The 19958-nt window shown below is 40.2% G+C and overlaps 1 protein-coding gene and 6 non-coding genes across 9 annotated transcripts; 6 read left to right on the forward strand and 1 right to left on the reverse strand.

Moving 5' to 3' along the window:
• The first annotated feature begins 1130 nt into the window (after window positions 1-1130).
• trnar-ucg (transfer RNA arginine (anticodon UCG)) lies at window positions 1131-1203 on the forward strand. Its single transcript has one exon. It is a non-coding gene; the product is annotated as a tRNA-Arg (tRNA).
• A 169-nt stretch (window positions 1204-1372) lies between these two features.
• Window positions 1373-1445, forward strand: trnar-ccg (transfer RNA arginine (anticodon CCG)). Its single transcript has one exon. It is a non-coding gene; the product is annotated as a tRNA-Arg (tRNA).
• Window positions 1446-3797: 2352 nt separating this feature from the next.
• trnar-ucg (transfer RNA arginine (anticodon UCG)) lies at window positions 3798-3870 on the forward strand. The gene has a single exon. It is a non-coding gene; the product is annotated as a tRNA-Arg (tRNA).
• A 169-nt stretch (window positions 3871-4039) lies between these two features.
• On the forward strand, window positions 4040-4112 carry trnar-ucg (transfer RNA arginine (anticodon UCG)). Its single transcript has one exon. It is a non-coding gene; the product is annotated as a tRNA-Arg (tRNA).
• A 169-nt stretch (window positions 4113-4281) lies between these two features.
• On the forward strand, window positions 4282-4354 carry trnaw-cca (transfer RNA tryptophan (anticodon CCA)). The gene has a single exon. It is a non-coding gene; the product is annotated as a tRNA-Trp (tRNA).
• Window positions 4355-6646: 2292 nt separating this feature from the next.
• On the reverse strand, window positions 6647-19645 carry LOC131537932 (uncharacterized). 3 transcript variants are annotated; one of them, XR_009270443.1, is made up of 8 exons: window positions 19052-19645; window positions 13381-13467; window positions 13119-13286; window positions 11529-11666; window positions 10702-10785; window positions 9903-10374; window positions 9478-9805; window positions 8750-9354 (listed from the first exon to the last, which is right to left on the reverse strand). XR_009270443.1 is itself a non-coding variant. In XM_058771771.1 (6 exons), the coding sequence occupies exons 3-6, from the start codon at window positions 8895-8897 to the stop codon at window positions 6661-6663; spliced, it is 1248 nt and encodes a 415-aa protein (XP_058627754.1). In that variant the 5' UTR covers window positions 8898-9354; window positions 9478-9805; window positions 9903-10082; the 3' UTR covers window positions 6647-6660. The 3 variants fall into 3 exon arrangements, 1 of the variants encoding a protein (XP_058627754.1); XR_009270438.1 differs by having other exon boundaries at window positions 13119-13289; XM_058771771.1 differs by lacking the exons at window positions 10702-10785; window positions 11529-11666; window positions 13119-13286; window positions 13381-13467; window positions 19052-19645 and adding exons at window positions 6647-7098; window positions 7407-7810; window positions 8392-8601 and having other exon boundaries at window positions 8702-9354; window positions 9903-10082.
• On the forward strand, window positions 15346-15418 carry trnar-ucg (transfer RNA arginine (anticodon UCG)). The gene has a single exon. It is a non-coding gene; the product is annotated as a tRNA-Arg (tRNA).
• Window positions 19646-19958: the final 313 nt, after the last annotated feature.

Here is a 19958-nt window from a genome sequence, read left to right on the forward strand (position 1 = left end):
TATTACATGTTTATATTTATGCAACATATTAGTGTTCTAAGAATCTTTAGTAGTTTTTGCATCAACACCCAATCGAATCACATATGAAAAATACCATGGTCTAAGACAAAGAGTCTTAAACTTTCCCTCCAAAAGTGAAAGTCACCATTGGCTCTGTGACCTCCCGGAGGTGTGACCTCTGTATCAGATAAAGCTCTCACATCAGTGACCCGCCTCTTAAGTCTGCGGTTCTTGCAGATACTGAGAAGATGTGGCTGTGAGCTAGAAGTCTTCTGTACCTTAAGTTTGAGCCAGGCTTCGGCCTTGACTTTCCAGTCATCAAAGATCCTAGGATCTCAGCTGATGTCTCTCTTAGTTCTCTCATCACCTTCATGTGGGAGAAAACTCTCCCAATCACCACCGAGCCAGAATAACATTCTTTTGGAGTTCATCACCCTTCAAATCCGGAACAACTTGAAGAGCTCCAACACCACCAAACCTTCAAACCCTCAGAACTTTCATCCGAGACTGCATCCGGACACTCGCTCAACGACCAAAGGCAATGCAAGTATCGTACATTTAACTAAACGAAACAGAGGTTTAGTATAAGCGGTAGACCCCGTTGTAAAACGGCACTGATGGTTTTTAACTCAGGTGGTTCTGACTCATTTTCCATAACTGCATTCTTTGGTTTCTCTAATGGCTTCATCCATCCACTTTAGCTCCCCCTTTTGTATGTACGCGTGAGTGTTTGTATGTTTGTTAGACTAGTTTGTGTTAGTGCTTAGTTAATAAACCTCTTGTGCACAAATTACATGAGTTTCTGATTCTGCCTGGCAAATGAATGTCCCTTTACGATTTTGACCCTTGCTACATGCTCTAATACATTAATACTGTATGAAAGTATTATTCTGTGGCCACCAAAATATCCTTTCTTAGAGTTGATATGAACTTAAACTGAATGTTTGCAGGACGAACACATTAGTTGATGGCAATTTAATTCTGCTACAGTTAATAATGGCAGCTGATATAAATAATTCTAATTAATCATAATTAATTGTAATTATTTATATACAGTTCCCTTTTGAGCTAATTTGCTACATTAGCTTGCCTCAGACTGTCTATGAATGCCTGTGGGTTATTTGGCAAAAGGCCCAGTGGCCTAATGGATAAGGCATCAGCCTTCGGAGCTGAGGATTGTGGGTTCGAGTCCCATCTGGGTCATCTTTGAGGGGTTACATTTAGGTTTGCCGCACAAGAATTTCCAGGATGATTAGTACAAAGTTACACAATAGCCATGAGAATTGGCAAAGAGCTGGCAGGCTTCTCAATGCTCTGTCAGTTTAGCTTGCATCAGGCTGTCTATGAATGCCTGTGGGTTATTTGGCAAAAAGGCCCAGTGGCCTAATGGATAAGGCATCAGCCTCCGGAGCTGGGGATTGTGGGTTCAAGTCCCACCTGGGTCATCTGTAAAGGGTTACTTCTAAGTTGGCTGAGCAAGAAATTGCATCAGGCTTTCTATGAATCGAATGACCAGAGAAGAGGTGTAATGGGCTCCGTTTGCACTGCAGGTCTTGATGACCATTTGTGACTATTTGTTTTGCGGAGCTGAGGAATGCGGGTTCAAGTCCCACCGGGGTCATCTTTGAGGGGCTACATTTAAGTTGGCTGCGCAAGTAATTCCAGGATGATAAGTTCAAAGTGACACTACAGCTGTGAGAATTAGCATGTCAGCCAAGGAAGTGGGCTCACTCATAATTTTGCCTAAGAACACAGCCATGAATAAAGAGTGGTACAAAAACATCCTCCGAGAGCAACCATCCAAGAACAGTTTGGCGATGAACAATGCCTTTTCCAGCATGATGGAGCGCATTGCCATAAGGCAAAATTGATAACTAAGTGGCTGGGGGAACAAAACATCGAAATTTTGGGTCCATGGCCAGGAAACTCCCCAGACCTTAATCCCATTGAGAACCTGTGGTCAATCCTCAAGAGGCGGGTGGACAAACAAAAACCCACAAATTCTGACAAACTCCAAGCATTGATTATTCAAGAATGGGCTGCCGTCAGTCAGGATGTGGCCCAGAAGTTGATTGACAGCATGCCAAGACGAATTGCAGAGGTCTTGAAAAAGTAGGGTCAACATTGCAAATATTGAGTCTTTGCATAAACTTAATGTAATTGTCAATAAAAGCCTTTGACACTTATGAAATTCTTGTAATTATACTTCAGTATACCATGCTAACATCTGACAAAAAGATCAATGGTTCCTTAGATTAACAAATAATCACAGACCCCTCACGCAATAAACATACTGGGTGCCAGGATGTCTGTGAAGGTCCCCAGGCCCCTGGTTACCATGGCAACCAGGACACCTCAGCCAGATCAGATCAACTTTACGACCTAAAAGTATGTAGAGAGAGTCTCCCCCCCTACTCAATTCTCTCGAAAACAAACACATACTGCTATAGGAAACGACTTCTTTCATTAATTCATAGACAGATTTTCTTTGACCTTCCGATCACATATCCTCAGGTCATTGTGTATATTATTCCTGTTCTTGTATATTGTCTTTCGTATTGTATACTGTTTTATGCATGCTTATGATAGAACCTCTCGTTCATGTAACCTTAACTATACCATGTTTGGTTTCTATCGGTTCGTCTTCGGATGATCTAATTGAGCGTATATTACATGTTTATATTTATGCAACATATTAGTGTTCTAAGAATCTTTAGTAGTTTTTGCATCAACACCCAATCGAATCACATATGAAAAATACCATGGTCTAAGACAAAGAGTCTTAAACTTTCCCTCCAAAAGTGAAAGTCACCATTGGCTCTGTGACCTCCCGGAGGTGTGACCTCTGTATCAGATAAAGCTCTCACATCAGTGACCCGCCTCTTAAGTCTGCGGTTCTTGCAGATACTGAGAAGATGTGGCTGTGAGCTAGAAGTCTTCTGTACCTTAAGTTTGAGCCAGGCTTCGGCCTTGACTTTCCAGTCATCAAAGATCCTAGGATCTCAGCTGATGTCTCTCTTAGTTCTCTCATCACCTTCATGTGGGAGAAAACTCTCCCAATCACCACCGAGCCAGAATAACATTCTTTTGGAGTTCATCACCCTTCAAATCCGGAACAACTTGAAGAGCTCCAACACCACCAAACCTTCAAACCCTCAGAACTTTCATCCGAGACTGCATCCGGACACTCGTTCAACGACCAAAGGCAATGCAAGTATCGTACATTTAACTAAACGAAACAGAGGTTTAGTATAAGCGGTAGACCCCGTTGTAAAACGGCACTGATGGTTTTTAACTCAGGTGGTTCTGACTCATTTTCCATAACTGCATTCTTTGGTTTCTCTAATGGCTTCATCCATCCACTTTAGCTCCCCCTTTTGTATGTACGCGTGAGTGTTTGTATGTTTGTTAGACTAGTTTGTGTTAGTGCTTAGTTAATAAACCTCTTGTGCACAAATTACATGAGTTTCTGATTCTGCCTGGCAAATTAATGTCCCTTTACGATTTTGACCCTTGCTACATGCTCTAATACATTAATACTGTATGAAAGTATTATTCTGTGGCCACCAAAATATCCTTTCTTAGAGTTGATATGAACTTAAACTGAATGTTTGCAGGACGAACACATTAGTTGATGGCAATTTAATTCTGCTACAGTTAATAATGGCAGCTGATATAAATAATTCTAATTAATCATAATTAATTGTAATTATTTATATACAGTTCCCTTTTGAGCTAATTTGCTACATTAGCTTGCCTCAGACTGTCTATGAATGCCTCTGGTTGATTAGCAAAAGGGCCCAGTGGCCTAATGGATAAGGCATCAGACTTCGGAGCTGAGGATTGTGGGTTCGAGTCCCATCTGGGTCATCTTTGAGGGTTTACATTTAGGTTTGCCGCGCAAGAATTTTCAGGATGATTAGTACAAAGTTACACAATAGCCATGAGAATTAGCAAAGAGCTGGCAAGTTTCTGATTCCTCAGTCAGTTTAGCTTGCATCAGGCTGTCTATGAATGCCTGTGGGTTAACTGGTAAAGGGGCCCAGTGGCCTAATGGATAAGGCATCAGCCTTCGGAGCTGAGGATTGTGGGTTCGAGTCCCATCTGGGTCATCTTTGAGGGGTTACATTTAGGTTTGCCTCGCAAGAATTTCCAGGATGATTAGTACAAAGTTACACAATAGCCATGAGAATTAGCAAAGAGCTGGCAAGTTTCTGATTCCTCTGTCAGTTTAGCTTGCATCAGGTTGTCTATGAATGCCTGTGGGTTATTTGGCAAAAAGGCCCAGTGGCCTAATGGATAAGGCATCAGCCTCCAGAGCTGGGGATTGTGGGTTAAAGTCCCACCTGGGTCGTCTGTAAAGGATTACTTCTAAGTTGGCTGAGCAAGAAATTGCATCAGGCTTTCTATGAATCGAATGACCAGAGAAGAGGTATAATGGGCTCCGTTTGCACTGCAGGTCTTGATGACTATTTGGCAATTTAATTCTGTTACAGTTAATAATGGCAGCTGATATAAATAATTCTAATTAATCATAATTAATTGTAATTATTTATATACAGTTCCCTTTTGAGCTAATTTGCTAAATTAGCTTGCATCAGACTGTCTATGAATGCCTCTGGTTGATCAGCAAAAGGGCCCAGTGGCCTAATGGATAAGGCATCAGCCTTTGGAGCTGAAGATTGTTCGAGTCCCACCTGGGTCATCTTTGAGGGGTTACATATAAGTTTGCTGTGCAAGAATTTCCAGGATGATTAATACAAAGTTACTCAATAGCCATGAGAATTGGCAAAAAGCTGGCAAGCTGCTTAATGTGCTGTCAGTTTAGCTTGCATCAGGCTGTCTATGAATGCCTGTGGGTTAACTGGTAAAGGGGCCCAGTGGCCTAATGGGTAAGGCATCAGCGCTCAAGCTGGGGAACAATCGTCCGTCAAATGCGGGGAAGGAGGAAGGAAGAGAAAATAAGAAAAGAGAGGGTGAAATTTGATGTTCAAAGACAAAGTTTTCTTCGTGGGGGAAAATCGCGCATTGATATTACACTGTTTCCTATTGCATGTGCTCACCAAGACCGGGGTTCGAATCCAGCTAAAGACAACTTTTTGTAATATTGTTAATTTTTTTATATAAAAAGGACTTTTCAAGGTTAATAAAATGTACATATGTACTTTCTTTGATATTTTTTCATGAAAATTAAAGTATACCCTTGGAAATGTGTTTTTGTTGTTATTATTAGTTATTTAGTAGTTTTTGTATTGATATTTATTCTGATTAAGCATTTTTTTTTTTTTAGGTTACATTCATTCAAGACACAAATCTGTTATTTCTAATGAAAAAGATGCAAAATAGTAATTAATATGCTGACAAATGTCTGTGACAATAAAAAATGTTCAAATTATATTTTTATAGACATGTTCTATTGTTGCAGTGTACTGATGAAATATTGTAACAAAAGTAAAAATATAAGAGCAATCATTTGCCAATTTGTTTTTATTTTACAATTATGCCAAAAGAACAGTAATGCGTATTAAATAAATGAAATGTTAAATAAGTTTACAAACAATAAATTAAAATAAATAAAATGAAAATAAAAGTAGACATCAAATAATAGCAATAATTTGCCAATTTGTTTTTTTATTTTACAATTATGCTAACAGCACAGTAATGAACATTAAATAAGTTTTCAAATAACAGTAAATTAAAAGGTAAATAAAACGGTAAATATCAAGTTTTCAAAAACACTAAATAAGTTAAATGAAAAGTTAAATAGGGTTTAAAAACAGTAAATAAAAAGTTAAATAAAATATTAATGTTTAAAAAACAAAAGGTTAAATAATGTTCAACACAAACATTAACAACAGTGAACTATATTTAAACAAGTATATACAACACTACAATAAATAAAAATACATAGATTATTTGGGAACAGTTCGCCGCATTTCCTCTAACCACTGTTCTTTTGTAACGGTCTCAGTCTCTGGGCAGTACACCCTGCCCCTGTACTGGCTATGTCCCGTTACACTTGTTTTGAACTGCCCGCACTTCTTGCTAGTGTTTGCCTCTACAGTTCTCTTGTAGGGTCTCTTGGGCATGGCTTGCGGACTGGCAGCTGGTGCAGCAGGCTGTAAACTGGTGCCCTGCACAACTGTAGGCTGTAACTGTGGCTGTATCATTGACATCCCCTGAAGCATCGGCATCCCCTGAACCATTGGCATACCCTGAACCATTGGCATTCCTTGGACCATTGGCATTCCCTGGACCATCGGCAGTCTTTGAACCATTTGCAGACCCTGGAACGCTGGCACACCCTGAAGCATCGGCACACCCTGGAAACCTGGCGCTGCTGGTATGAGTATGTTGGGTACCATCTGCACTGATGCTCCAGGTGCTGATGGCGTAACCAACATAGGACTCCGTGCTGGTGCCTTGGGTCTGAGAGGGGGTCGTCCAGTCTGCCTTTGCTTTGCCTGACCTGCTGTGCTCTCTGGTAGCTTGTACTGGTGCTGCTCCGCTGGTTGTTCTGGCTCAGTCCGTGGGCGTTTGGCAGCCTGGAGAGGTTACTGAGCTTCAGGGAGGGTCTGAGGCAACTGAATGCCCTGAAGCAGCACAGACAGCTCCTGCTTTTTCTGTCTGTTGTTGTACTGCTGAATCAGGGTGTTCTGGTTAACCCCCACCAGCTGCATTGAGGTTCCTCCCATCACCAAGCTGTTGCCATCTCGACAGCGTTCCTTTGCCTTTTCTTTTGGGGCTTGGGTGAATAGTGCAAAGCCTGTTGAAGATGGTCTCCACCAGACGGCAACAGTCAGGCCACTGAGCAGGTGCACTGCTTGCACCCAGCACACTTATGATAGTGCTCTCTACTCCAGGGGTTTCAGTGGGCCTCTTTGGTACTCTGAAGCGTCCACTCAGCAGTCTCTTTTGGTGTTGAGCTGCATACACCACCCGTTGCTTGTCCCGGTCATCCAGATTCTGCCAAAGTGCAATTATGGTGTTGGCTTCCTGATTGGTCAGGCTGAGGGCTGTGTGACCCCGGAGCTCCACCAGATATTCTGCCAGCCTGTCCACATGCTGATATCCTGGGACATTTTGGTAGTCAACAGCCTATTAAAAAAAACACAAGCACAAAATATAATTTTTTTCATCACATTTGTTCGATGCATAGTTCCATAGTTGATTCTGTTATTTTCCTGTTTATCAGTGTGAAACTGTTTTAACACAATCTGTATAGTATAAAGCACTAATGAAATAAAATTGATTTGACTCGAAGCATCTTTGTTGCTTACTAATGACTTTAGTTTCAAATCTGAGCAAAGTCTGGATTTAAAGCAGTAGTAAGAACTAGATGTTGATCCATCCTTGTTTGAATTATTCTAGTTTATTTGAAAGAAATACAGAGGAGTGGCATTTACCATCTCTTCATCATCATCCTGACCAGCATCCTCTGGCTCTGAGGGGAGTGGTGAAACAGATGTTTCAGAGGTAACAGGTGAGACAGCAGTCCCTGAGGGTCCAGGTGATGATGGAGACTGAGGGTCAGGGATCAGTGCAGGGGATGTGGAACCCAGTTCAGGCGTGTCACTGCTGGTGACCAGGGTGGAAGAACCCAGTGTCAGTGTGGAAGAGGGTGGTGACAGAACAACCTCTGGATCTGCAATGGTGTGATCCTCGCTGACGTCACAGAAGCCCTCATCTTCATCTCGCTCCTCCACATTAAGGTCCTCGATGAGTTCTGCAGTCTCCTCAGAGTCTGGGTTCATGTCCTGCAGTGCCTGACCAGTCTGCTGGAACAGATACTGCACTCCAATGAGCTCACCTGGAATAAAAACAATAAATAAACAGGGATTAAATACAATTGTTGTGTATCATATTTGATACATAAGGCATTTGTAGTAGCTCATATAGTGTAATAGTGTGAGAACATGGAGCTCATAGTCAAGGAGAAAAAAAAAACATTTATTCAGAGGCCATAAACCTGTAACTGTGGGGGCAAAACAATACAATTCAATGCAATACAATTATGATTGAGAGACATACAAATAAACGTTCCTCAAAAACCTGATAAGCATATTTGATTCTTACATGTAACTTGACTTTTCTAATCAAGTAAACCTAAGTTGCTTCACCAAATATTACTAATAATATCCAAGTTAATCTTTCTAAACATAACAATTACTTTCTAATAATAAAGATTTTACAGCAAAAGGACACGTGAAGTATGAGCTCAAGGTAGACGTCTGTTCAATTGTACTGAAAGGCCTTTTACTTGATAGAAAATATCAATCAGACGACAGAGGACATGTTTCAAGAAAAAACAAAATTATAGGCTTAAATATAAAATATCGACTGAGATTACACAGAAATTGCAAGTTAATTAACAATAATAAATTATCTTACCGGTGTAACGTGCAGGGGGACAAAATGTGGGGACCACTTTCCTGCCAAAAAGCTTTTCATAATTGCTTTTTACACAGTGAACGAGTTTTCCTGTGTAGCTGCGTAAAGCTGATGGCTCCGATGACAGGGAAGCAGCCTCCCGATCCTGGTTCCACCTGTGTAGACCCTCCAGCAAATAAATCTGAAAGTTCAGACTGTTTGCACTGGTCCCTGTAAACAGACAACAGTTTTTAGGGAGTGTTAAATAAACACACATAGACACTTAATGTTCTTTCTTTACATACGTGCAGTGTGTGTGACAAAGACGTACCTGGGATGAAACGGTTAAGGTGTAAATGAAAGGATTCGAGAGAAGTGGAGCCTCTGGCACATCTGTATGTCTTCAGAAGCACACCTCCCTTGGTTATGCTCCCTGTCTCTGTATAGAGCACAACACCAGGGGGGTCTTGGATACACTTAACATGCTTCTTCTGGACACTCCAGATGTGCTCCATGCTTGCTGACATCTTCTTCTGTCAGCGCAGGCCAACCCTGGGACATCAACAGCTCTCTCTTTGCTTTGCGAAGCATAGAGACATCAGCCGCATCCCATTCAAAGATGCACGCTGATAGCTGTGACATGAAGATAGGGTACAGCTGATGGGCATCAGTTGTACACCCCAAGGCAATCCTGCGCATAAAATGCCAGATGTCCAAGCGTATCACGAGATCTGGCCAGCCTCTGAATCTGGTTTTCAGCTTGGTCTCGCCCAGCTCGTTGCAGCACCCACAGTCCACGTACAACACAGCAGGTGGATCCACACCAGCCTGCTGGTATCTTTTCACCAGACCGTCTACCATCATGTCCAGTCCTGCTCCTTCCTGGGCTGTGAGCACACTTATGAACACCTGACCAAACTCGTTGCCAACAGAGGTAAGCCAGAGTCCCGTTCCCCTCGCTGTCCCAGCCAGCTTCTTGGTGATCTGTAATAAGAGATTAATTGAAGTTACGCTGTAAATGTAATCAAACATCACACCATGTAAAATACAGATACAGTGACGTGCCGGTATATAAACAGCATTAAGAAACAAAAATCCACAACTAACCTTTTAAGTGGAATCCATCTTCAAGACAGAACCATAGGTGGATGTTATCCTTGCATGGATTTCATCCAGCCTTGTCAGGATGTCTTGGCTGTAAACGGTGAGCAGTCACTTGCAGCTTGGCACCACTGTAGGCTCTGGGGGCTCCTGGAATTTTACCGGCATCACCCTGAGTTGATTGAGGAAGTCAACACATTGGGTGGTGTACCGGGCCAGACGATGGAGCCACTGCTCGCTGTGGTTTTCACGCAGCTCCTTGATCACCCGCTTGGGGCTGTTGCCTAAGCCACGCTCACGCAGGAGCCGGATGACCCGCATATCACAGGCATACCTTAGGAAAAACAAAATCCACACATTCATATATTCTGTATTTGCATATATATGTGATGATGGGCTAACAACTGGATGAGGAATGAAAGTGTACTTACTTCCGTGTGAGGATGACCTGAAACTCAGAGCGATGGCTCAGATCTAGCTGTTGCAGGACAGTATGACTCCAGGACACATGCGAGGCTCTACACTTGGTACAGATGAGGGTTTCTGTGACCATGTTATACGTTCTGTCAATGTCTAGAACCTGCCGTGCCCTTTTGTGCAGACCACCTCCTGTCAGCTGATGTTGTCCGCAGGCAGGATTGGGACAGAGAATCTTGACCCTCCACAGCTTGTACGGCATCTACAGCAGAAGAGAATGACAAAAGAATCTGTCTGGAGCTGGAGCCTGATTGTAGATAAGTGGTTATCACGAAGGTTATCACGAAGCTCTGGCTTTCCCTTGGATCCCATTTTGAAAAGCCTTTTGCCAATCCACTTGTGATCCTCTGGTGGCAAGGTCTCCGACCACAAACGAGGAAGTGAAACTACAGATGGAGCTTGCAATAATGACCCAGAAGGAGCTGTCTGTTAAGGAAAAAAAGACAAAACATTTAGTCAAGGAAAGTAATTCATTTAATAAGCATTTTACTTTTTATCCATGACTTCTTTAACATAAAATTATCATTGCAATTATAGTTTTCACTTGAATACCTTTGGTATTACAATGATTAGTATGACAATGAAACTGATAACTTTATATTATCCACTGCTGTCATCCAAAAAAAAGGAACGAAAAAACAAATATTCTGAAATCCTGTTTAATATATAACATTTTCTGTAATTTTACAAACGACGGGTGGCGACAGCTGATTTACTTACATTTTTAGACCAACAGAATATGAAATTACTTACTGAGACAATACTGCATGGCTGCGCAGGACTGGACACATCTGCAGTGGCTCTGGGGACAGGGGCTGGAACTTGAGGATCTGGTGTCTGTACAATCATGAAGTGAAATATAATAGATTTTGTAAATATAACATTACAATAACTTTAACCCATCCTAGATGAAATCATACACTACAGTTTAAAGGTTTGGGGTCCAAATGTTTATAAAAGAAACCTATTCTGCTCACCAAGGTTGCATATGATCAAAAATACAGTAAAAACTAAATATATATATATATATATATATATATATTGTTACATTGTGAAACATTACTACAATTTAAAATTGTGAAATGTAATTTATTTCTATGGTGGCAAGAACACATTTTCAGCATCATTACTCCAGTCTTCAGTGTTACATGATCCTTCATAAATCATTCTCTTGAACATAAACATTTATTACTATTAGTTGAAAATGTGAAAATGGCTGATGCTTAAAACTGCATTACAGAGGTGTTTTCAGAATTAACAGCATTTATTCGAAATAGAAATCCTTTGTAACATTATGTATTGAATAGAAATCTTTTGTAACATTAAATGTCTTTACTGAGATTTTTGACCAATTCAATGCCACCTTGTCCAATAAAACTATCTATTTCTTAAAAAAAACAAAAAAACTTTTGAATGATAGTTTGTATGAAATCTATTTATTCTATATAATATTGCTTTTTCCTTTATTAAAATATGGTCTTCTGGTATTAAAAAATATTTTTAAAAGTTTAATAATTTAGATAGAATGGAACATGGAACGTGACTTCATAAAATACAATGTAGATTATGCTATTACTTACAGAGACAGTGGTGCTTGGTACTGAGGCACTAGACACTGCTGCGCTGGGCTGGTCTTCAACCCGAGAAGGTCTCCTGGCCACACTAAGATTTGGCTTTGCTGCAGCAATGTGAGAGCCAGTAAATCTTGATTTGGTAAACTAAAAAGGGGCATTTCAGTGAGAAGACAGAATGTGTTATAATAGCATTTATTACTATTTATATTAATATTACTATTTTAAGTAAAAGCAGCCTTCACTTATTTCAGAACGGAAAAGTAGTCCATAAGCGGAATGATTTATTAGCAGTACTGACTTAGATTACTCTTGAAATAGCTACAAAGTATTTGCATGATGGAATAATTCTTAACATGTGTACAATTAATAATAGCCAGTGAGAAAGACTGGAAACTTTCCATGGGAATTAACGGGAATATATGGGAATTAACGGGAATTAATGGGAATAAACTGGAAATTTGCTAAATTGCAGGAACTGGGAACTTAAATGTAGTTGAGAACAAAAACTTGCAGCATAATCTTGGTTAAAACAACCAGATTTAATGCAATTTCATTTTAATTTCTACTCTACACATTGCTCAATCACACACAGCACACTGCTTACTGCGGGGCTATCGAGGCCACGCCCCCTACATGCACTGTGCTTATCTACCATTACATGCACAGATCATTTCTTAAATCCTGCACACAAAATATCAAAATGTCCATCTTGGTAAGTATTAATATGCTTAATATATTATTATTATTATTATTATTATTATTATTATTATTATTATTATTATTATTATTATTATTATTATTATTATTATTACCTGTGATTCTTTTTTCAGGATTCTTAGTTAAAAAAAAACAAAAAAAACATTTATTTAAAATAGAAATCCTTTTTTAACAATACACTACCATTCAAAAGTTTGGGGTCAGTATCTTTTCTGTTTTTTTTAAATAAATTAATACTTTTATTCAACAAGGATGTGTTAAATTAATTTTAAAAAAGTAGTAGCAAAGACTTATATTGTTAGAAAATATTTCTATTTTGATAAACTGTTCATAAGTTTTTATTCATCAATAAATCCTGAAAAAAGCATCACAGATTCCCCCCCAAAAATGTCATTTTTAAAATTTGTATTAGTTTGCATGCAAGTGAGCCTATGATCAAAAATATATATAATTCTGTTTGTATATGATACAGTTTTATAAATTTCCAATTAATTCCCATAAATTCCTTTAAATTCCCTTAAATTCCCAAAAATTCCCGTAAATTCCCATAAATTCCTGGTAAGTTTCAAATTTGGAATATTTCCAAAGTTCCCCAGACGAAGTTCCCATGGAAAGTTTCCGGAAAACTTCCGGAAATTTACCGGAAATATTCCGCCCCTATTCAACCCTACTTACACCAAATCTGAGATATTCAAACCGACAAATCAGCAGACAACAGCTGCCCCCACTGTACAAGAGGTGTGACATTTAGCAGGTTTCAGCCAGCCTCTCATAGTTTTCTTGCTTTTTCTTTTTTTCTTCTTACTTTCTGTACTTCCTCAAATTTGAACTGAACTTATACTTCAATGCTTTTAAAAAAAATTTAATTGTAATTCTTACCATTGACAATTGTGGTGCAACTCTTGTTGCCACAAGTGCAGTAGGCTGGGGCTGGGGAGGGGGATGGTGCTGGGGTTCAGGCTGACTCTGCTCCATGACCTCCTTTGCTGTTCCAGCAACAGCAGGTTGTTCCACCACCCTTTGTGCTGGTCCAGTAGAGGCAGTGGGCTGCTTAAGACAACCAAAAAAATACATATAACAATTCAGAAAGAAAACCATTTCAGTAAATAATACTAACAAAAAATACTTGCTTCCATGTTACCTTTGGAGTGTGAAAACCACAGATGCATTTCAGCACACCTCCAAGCAAGGTTGTCTGGCCACGAGACTGCATCGGACATTTCTCAATCTGTAAGCATTATAACAAATGTAATGCACAAAACAAGTGAGTCCCTTAACAGAGCATTAAATTCATATATTAATTCATTAATTGATTAATTTCTAAGACATGAGTCACTATTTATCTTATATATAATGTTACAGCTGGCATCTCTCCTTAAAGGAGAGACAAACAAGAGAGGAACATTTCACACCTTCAAACCACCCATCTCTTCCCCCACCTTCTCAAATCTCTGAATCTCCCAGTACACACAAAGCTTTAATGTAGCTTTTCATTAACAGTATGACATAAATCTCAAAATACCTGCAACATTATCTACATAAATGTCTATAAACAATTATGACACCTGGTTTACATTGGTGTAAGCCATAACATAACACAACCATCACATTACATTTCACTAATGAATGGGATCAGGTACATGTTTGTACTGAAGCCTAATCTGTTGTTCTGTTATGCAAATACATTAAACAAAGATACTAATAATGTTCGATTATGCAAGTCAACAAACACGTCATGCAAAGGTAACAAACACTCACTGACCCCTCCACCTAGCGGTGATACGCGGAAACGTGCCGTCGACATTCCTCTGTACTCTGATTGGTCAAATGTCACGAATGTTAAGAAAATGTTAAGAATCGCGCTTTTTGATTGCCTGGAAATGTTATAGCGCTTCGACGCGATTGGACCAAATGTCATTGGCTGTGCAGTTCGACATTGCTCGACATTTCTGAAATATTGTCGGACTATCGGAGCTGAGGATTGTGGGTTCGAGTCCCACCTGGGTCATCTTTGAGGGGTTACATTTAGGTTTGCCGCGCAAGAATTTCCAGGATGATTAGTACAAAGTTACACAATAGCCATGAGAATTAGCAAAGAGCTGGCAAGCTTCTGAATCCTCTGTCAGTTTAGTTTGCATCAGGCTGTCTATGAATCCTCAAGAGGCGGGTGGACAAACAAAAACCCACAAATTCTGACAAACTCCAAGCATTGATTATTCAAGAATGGGCTGCCATCAGTCAGGATGTGGCCCAGAAGTTGATTGACAGCATGCCAGGACGAATTGCAGAGGTCTTGAAAAAGAAGGGTCAACATTGCAAATATTGAGTCTTTGCATAAACTTAATGTAATTGTCAATAAAAGCCTTTGACACTTATGAAATTCTTGTAATTATACTTCAGTATACCATGCTAACATCTGACAAAAAGATCAATGGTTCCTTAGATTAACAAATAATCACAGACCCCTCACTCAATAAACATACTGGGTGCCAGGATGAATTAATGAAAGGGCCATATCCTGACTGATGGCAGCCCATTCTTGCATAATCAATGCTTGGAGTTTGTCAGAATTTGTGGGTTTTTGTTTGTCCACCCGCCTCTTGAGGATTGACCACAAGTTCTCAATGGGATTAAGTTCTAGGGAGTTTCCTGGTCATGGACCCAAAATTTGCCTTATGGCCAAGGTGCTCCACCATGCTGGAAAAGGCATTGTTCGTCACCAAACTGTTCTTGGATGGTTGGGAGAAGTTGCTCTCGGAGGATGTTTTTGTGTCGTTCTCAAAAATTTTATCTCCTAAAGTTGATTCAGCTGTGGGATCGGGGCACCACCAGTGCAGAACTTGTTCAGGAATGGCAGCAGGCAAGTGAGAGCGCATCTGAACACACAGTGAGTCGAAGACTTTTTTTGGAGGGTGGCCTGGTGTCAAGAAGGGCAGCAAAGAAGCCACTTCTCTCAAGGAAGAAAATCAGGGAAAGACTGTTATTCTGCAAAAGCTACAGAGATTGCACTGCTGAGGACTAGGATAAAGTTTTTTTCTTTTGAGCTAATTTGCTACATTAGGTTGCATCAGACTGTCTATGAATGCCTTTGGCTGATCAGCAAAATGGCCCAGTGGGCTAATGGATAAGGCATCAGCCTTCGGAGCTGAGGATCGTGGGTTCGTGTCCCACCTGGGTCATCTTTGAGGGGTGATTAGTACAAAGTTACACAATAGCCATGAGAATTAGCATAGAGCTGGCAAGCTTCTGAATGCTCTGTCAGTTTAGCTTGCATCACACTGTCTATGAATCCTTGTGGGTTAATGGATAAGACATCAGCCTCCAGAGCTGGGGATTGTGGTTTCAAGTCTCCCCTGTGTCATCTATAAGGGATTACTTCTAAATTAGCTGAATTAGGAATTTAAAAAAAAAAAAAATCATTTTTATGTGTACACACACTTCCAACACACATTTACATTCAAGCAACTTGTAAAGTGAATTTTGCATCCGATGACCCCTTTAAGTAAAAAGACGGGTTTTTTATGTGTAGTTAATAGATTACACTATTAGTTTACTTTGCCCATCAAGGCAAGGCAAGGCAAGGCAAGTTTATTTATATAGCACATTTCATACACAATGGTAATTCAAAGTGCTTTACATAAAAGGAAGAGAAATAGTCATTAAAAATAATAAGAAATTAAAAATAATAAAAATCAACAATAAAAACAAAGTGATTTAAAAATTGATTTTAAAAGAATGTAAAACATTTAAGAATAGAAAGTGATTATACATAGTGCAATCAGTTCGGACGTAGCACAGTGCTCATTCAACAAATGCACAGCTAAACAGATGAGTTTTGAGTCTGGATTTAAAAGTGGCTAATGTTTTAGCACATCTGATATCTTCTGGAAGCTGGTTCCAACTGTGGGCGGCATAATAGCTAAAAGCAGACTCCCCTTGTTTTGTGTGAACCCTTGGTATTTCTAACTGACTCGATCCTAATGATCTGAGTGGTCTGTTAGGTTTATATTCAGTGAGCATATCTCCAATGTATTTAGGTCCTAGGCCATCCTAAATGTAACTGGAAGCCAGTGTAAGGACCTGAGGACTGGTGTAATATGCTCAAATTTTCTGGTTCTAGTCAGAATCCTGGCAGCAGCATTCTCGATGAGCTGCAGCTGTCTAATGGTCTTCTTTGGAAGGCCGGTGAGGAGACCATTACAATAATCCACCCTGCTGGTGATAAAGGCATGAACCAGTTTCTCCAAGTCTTGACTGGAAACAAAACATCTAATTCTTGCATTGTTTTTGAGATGATAGTATGCTGATTTAGTTACTGCTTTGACATGACTACTAAAACTAAGGTCTGTCTCCAGAAACACCCCAAGATTGTTGACTTGGTTTTTAGTTGATTGACCCCTAGAGTCAAGGTATGTATTCACCTTGATAACTTCATCTTTGTTTCCAAATGCAATGACTTCAGTTTTCTCCTTATTTAACTGAAGAAAGTTCTGGGACATCCAACAGTTTATTTCATCAATGCATTGGCAGAGGGAGTCAATGGGGCTGTAGTCATTTGGAGATAAGGCTAGGTAAATCTGCGTATCATCAGCATAGCTGTGATAGGCAATTTGGTTCTTACTCATTATTTGACTTAGTGGGAGCATATACAGGCTAAACAAGAGCGGTGCAAGAATTCAGCCTTGTGGGACTCCGCATGTCATGGACGTCCACTTAGACTTATGCTCTCCTATACTCACATAATAACCTCTCCCTTCTAAGTATGACATGAACCATTTGAGTACCATCCCAGAAAGCCCGATCCAGTTTTCCAGTCTCTCTAGAAGTATGTTATGATCAACAGTGTCAAACGCAGCACTAAGATCTAGTAGTACCAGAACTGATATTTTGCCTGAATCAGAATTGAAGTGAATATCATTTATTATCTTAATGAGTGCTGTCTCTGTGCTATGATGTGCTCGGAAACCAGATTGAAAATTGTCCAGGTATCCATTTAAGTTTAAGTAGTTGTTCAGCTGATTAAAAACTACCTTTTCAATAATCTTACCTATGAACGGAAGATTTGATATTGGTCTATAGTTGTTCAACATTGTGTTATCAAGATTGCACTTTTTCAGAAGGGGCTTAACAACTGCAGTTTTCAGGGAGTTTGGAAAAGTCCCAGAACGAAGTGAAGCGTTCACCACTTCTAAGAGATCTGCTTCCAAACAGTTTAGCACACTTTTGAAAAAAGATGTGGGAAGTGTGTCAAGATAGCAGGTTGATGATTTAAGGTGCTGTACTATTTCTTTCAAAATTTTGCAATCAATTGCTTCAAAAACAGACATAGTCACTTCTTTTTGAAATTGCTGTCGAATCTGTGTGACCTCTGCAAAAGTAGATATGCCAATCTCCTTTCTGATATTATTGATCTTCTCAGAAAAGAAGGAAGCAAACTCATTGCATTTACTGTCGGAGAGCATTTCACTGGGAATCTGACTTGGTGGGTTTGTCAGTCTCTCCACAGTAGCAAAAAGAGTGCGAGGGTTGTTTAAGTTACTGTTTATAAGGTTTGAGAAGAAGGTCTGTCTAGCTGTGGCTAGATCCACATTGAAAGCATGAAGGCTGTCTTTATAGATGCTATAGTGAATTTCAAGTTTTGTCTTCCGCCACATCCACTCAGCTTTTCTGCATTGTCTTTTCATACTCTGAACTGCTGTTGATTTTCTCCATGGTGATTTTTGTCTGCCATTCTTCTTGCAGACCCTTGTCGGAGCAATATCATCAATAATATTCTTAACTTTTGAGTTAAAGGAATCCAGGAGAAGATCAACAGAGTCTGCAGAAATGCTTGGTGTTAAAGATATAGCCTTCATAAATAGCGCACTAGTGTTCTCATTAATGCATCTCTTTCTGACAGAGACAGATCTAGATTCAGTGGTAACAGAGATCAATATATCAAAGAAAATACAGAAGTGATCAGATAGTGCTACATCCTTAACAACAATGGATGAAATGTTTAGACCTTTACTGATGAGTAAATCTAGAGTGTGTCCACGATTGTGTGTGGGTTCATGCACATGCTGGATCAGATCAAAAGTGTTTAAAACAGTAATAATTTATTTTGCAGTTTTGATTTCTGCATTATCTATGTGAATATTAAAATCCCCTGCAATAGTAAAACAGTCAAACTCTGACAAAATCATTGATAACGGTTCTGTGAACTCTTCAACAAAGGCTGGAGAGTATTTTGGAGGCCTGTAAATAATGATAAACAGAATGCGTGGAGCACCTTTCAGCACAATACCTAGGCATTCAAAAGACAAATACTGAACAAATGACACTTGCTTGCATTGATAAACATCTTTAAATAGAGCAGCTACACCTCCAACTCTCCTAACAGTCCTGCAGACACTTGTAAAGTTAAAGTTAGGAGGGGCTGTTTCATTTAGGACTGTTGCACTGCAGCTGTCTTCAAGCCATGTTTCATTTAGAAACATAAAATCCAGGTTGTTTGTGGTAATAAAATCATTGATCAGAAATGATTTATTTTTTAGTGAGCGAATGTTTAAAAATGCTAACTTGATGGAATTACATTTTGTCTCTACAGCAATCTTAGATTGACGTATTACAGGCCGCAGATTAGATGGGTCAGCCGTACGGCTTGAGAAGGCCTTAGACTTTCTATCACGTGATAAAACAGAAATATAGAAGGCTACAGGCACACTGGGTTCCCGCTTGTTCTGTGAACATTTGTGAGTGTTGCTGCTAATATAGCGGGGACCCGACACATATCACTGAGAGCTGTTATCAGTTGTTTTTGGTTCACCTACAGCTGATGGAGGAGGGTTTGGGCCCTGGCGTTGTGGCAGCGGTCGGAGAGCTCTCACAGGAGGAGGAGGGAGAGCTGGGCCTGCTGTCTTTGGTGGTTGTGGGGCCCGCCGTTTTTTAGTTGATATCTGGGGGCTTGCAGCGAACGAGTGGGAGAGTTTGGTCCCAGCATACACCAGTTCCTCCATTTTCTGTGAGAAGCTTAGAAGTGGAGATTCTGGAGAGAGGGATAGTGTGTCTGGCGAGAGGGGCTCTGGCTCTGGTGTTTCCGGTGGCTGTGATATGTTGTCCTGGCTTCCCTGGCTGTTTTCCAGATAGCTGTCCTTGGGTGCTGAGTCTTGGAGCTGATGTAGTACGTCACAGTCTGTTTGTGATGAGCTGTGTGGGCAGGGCTCAGCTGGGATAGTCTCTGTGAGGAGAGCTTGTTTTGGCTGCGTGGTGTTATCAGTGTCCTTGTGGGATGTGTCAACCACAAGATGACTCTGAGGCTGACATGAAGTCCTGTGGTCACTCATATTCTGTCCAGGTGTGTGTGTGCCATTGAGGCCGAGTGGATTGGCACACACCACTGAAGGATGACGGAGGGAGAAATAGATATTGTCCTTTAGCACTCGCACCAAGTTTGTTTGGGTGGAAGCCATCCAGTTTAAACAGTTGTCTATGGCCCCAGAAAATATTGAAGTTGTCGATGAAGTTGACTCCTTTTGTACTGCAGGTTCTTTGTAGCCATGTATTCAGCCCAAGCAGCCGTGAAAACATGTTAGTTCCCTTGCTGGGAGTGGTCCACTGATGAACGACTGAACTTCAAGTCTTTGAAGTGTTTCAAAGAGTTCACTGAAATCCTTCTTAAGCAGTTCTGACTGCTCTTTCCGAATATCGTTCTTCCCCACATGGATGATGATTCGATTT

The sequence above is a fragment of the Onychostoma macrolepis genome, chromosome 01 (assembly GCF_012432095.1).
Source record: "Onychostoma macrolepis isolate SWU-2019 chromosome 01, ASM1243209v1, whole genome shotgun sequence".
NCBI classification, from domain to species: domain Eukaryota; kingdom Metazoa; phylum Chordata; class Actinopteri; order Cypriniformes; family Cyprinidae; genus Onychostoma; species Onychostoma macrolepis.

Excerpts from the sequence above, each read along its gene's own strand:
- LOC131537932 (XM_058771771.1), bottom strand. The coding sequence starts at position 8,897 with ATGTCAGCAAGCATGGAGCACATCTGGAGTGTCCAGAAGAAGCATGTT. Across the intron at positions 7,811-8,391 it reads TCCCCCTGCACGTTACACCG|GTGAGCTCATTGGAGTGCAG; the intron begins GTAAGATAATTT and ends TTTTTATTCCAG. Across the intron at positions 7,099-7,406 it reads AGGATGATGATGAAGAGATG|GCTGTTGACTACCAAAATGT; the intron begins GTAAATGCCACT and ends TTTTTTTAATAG.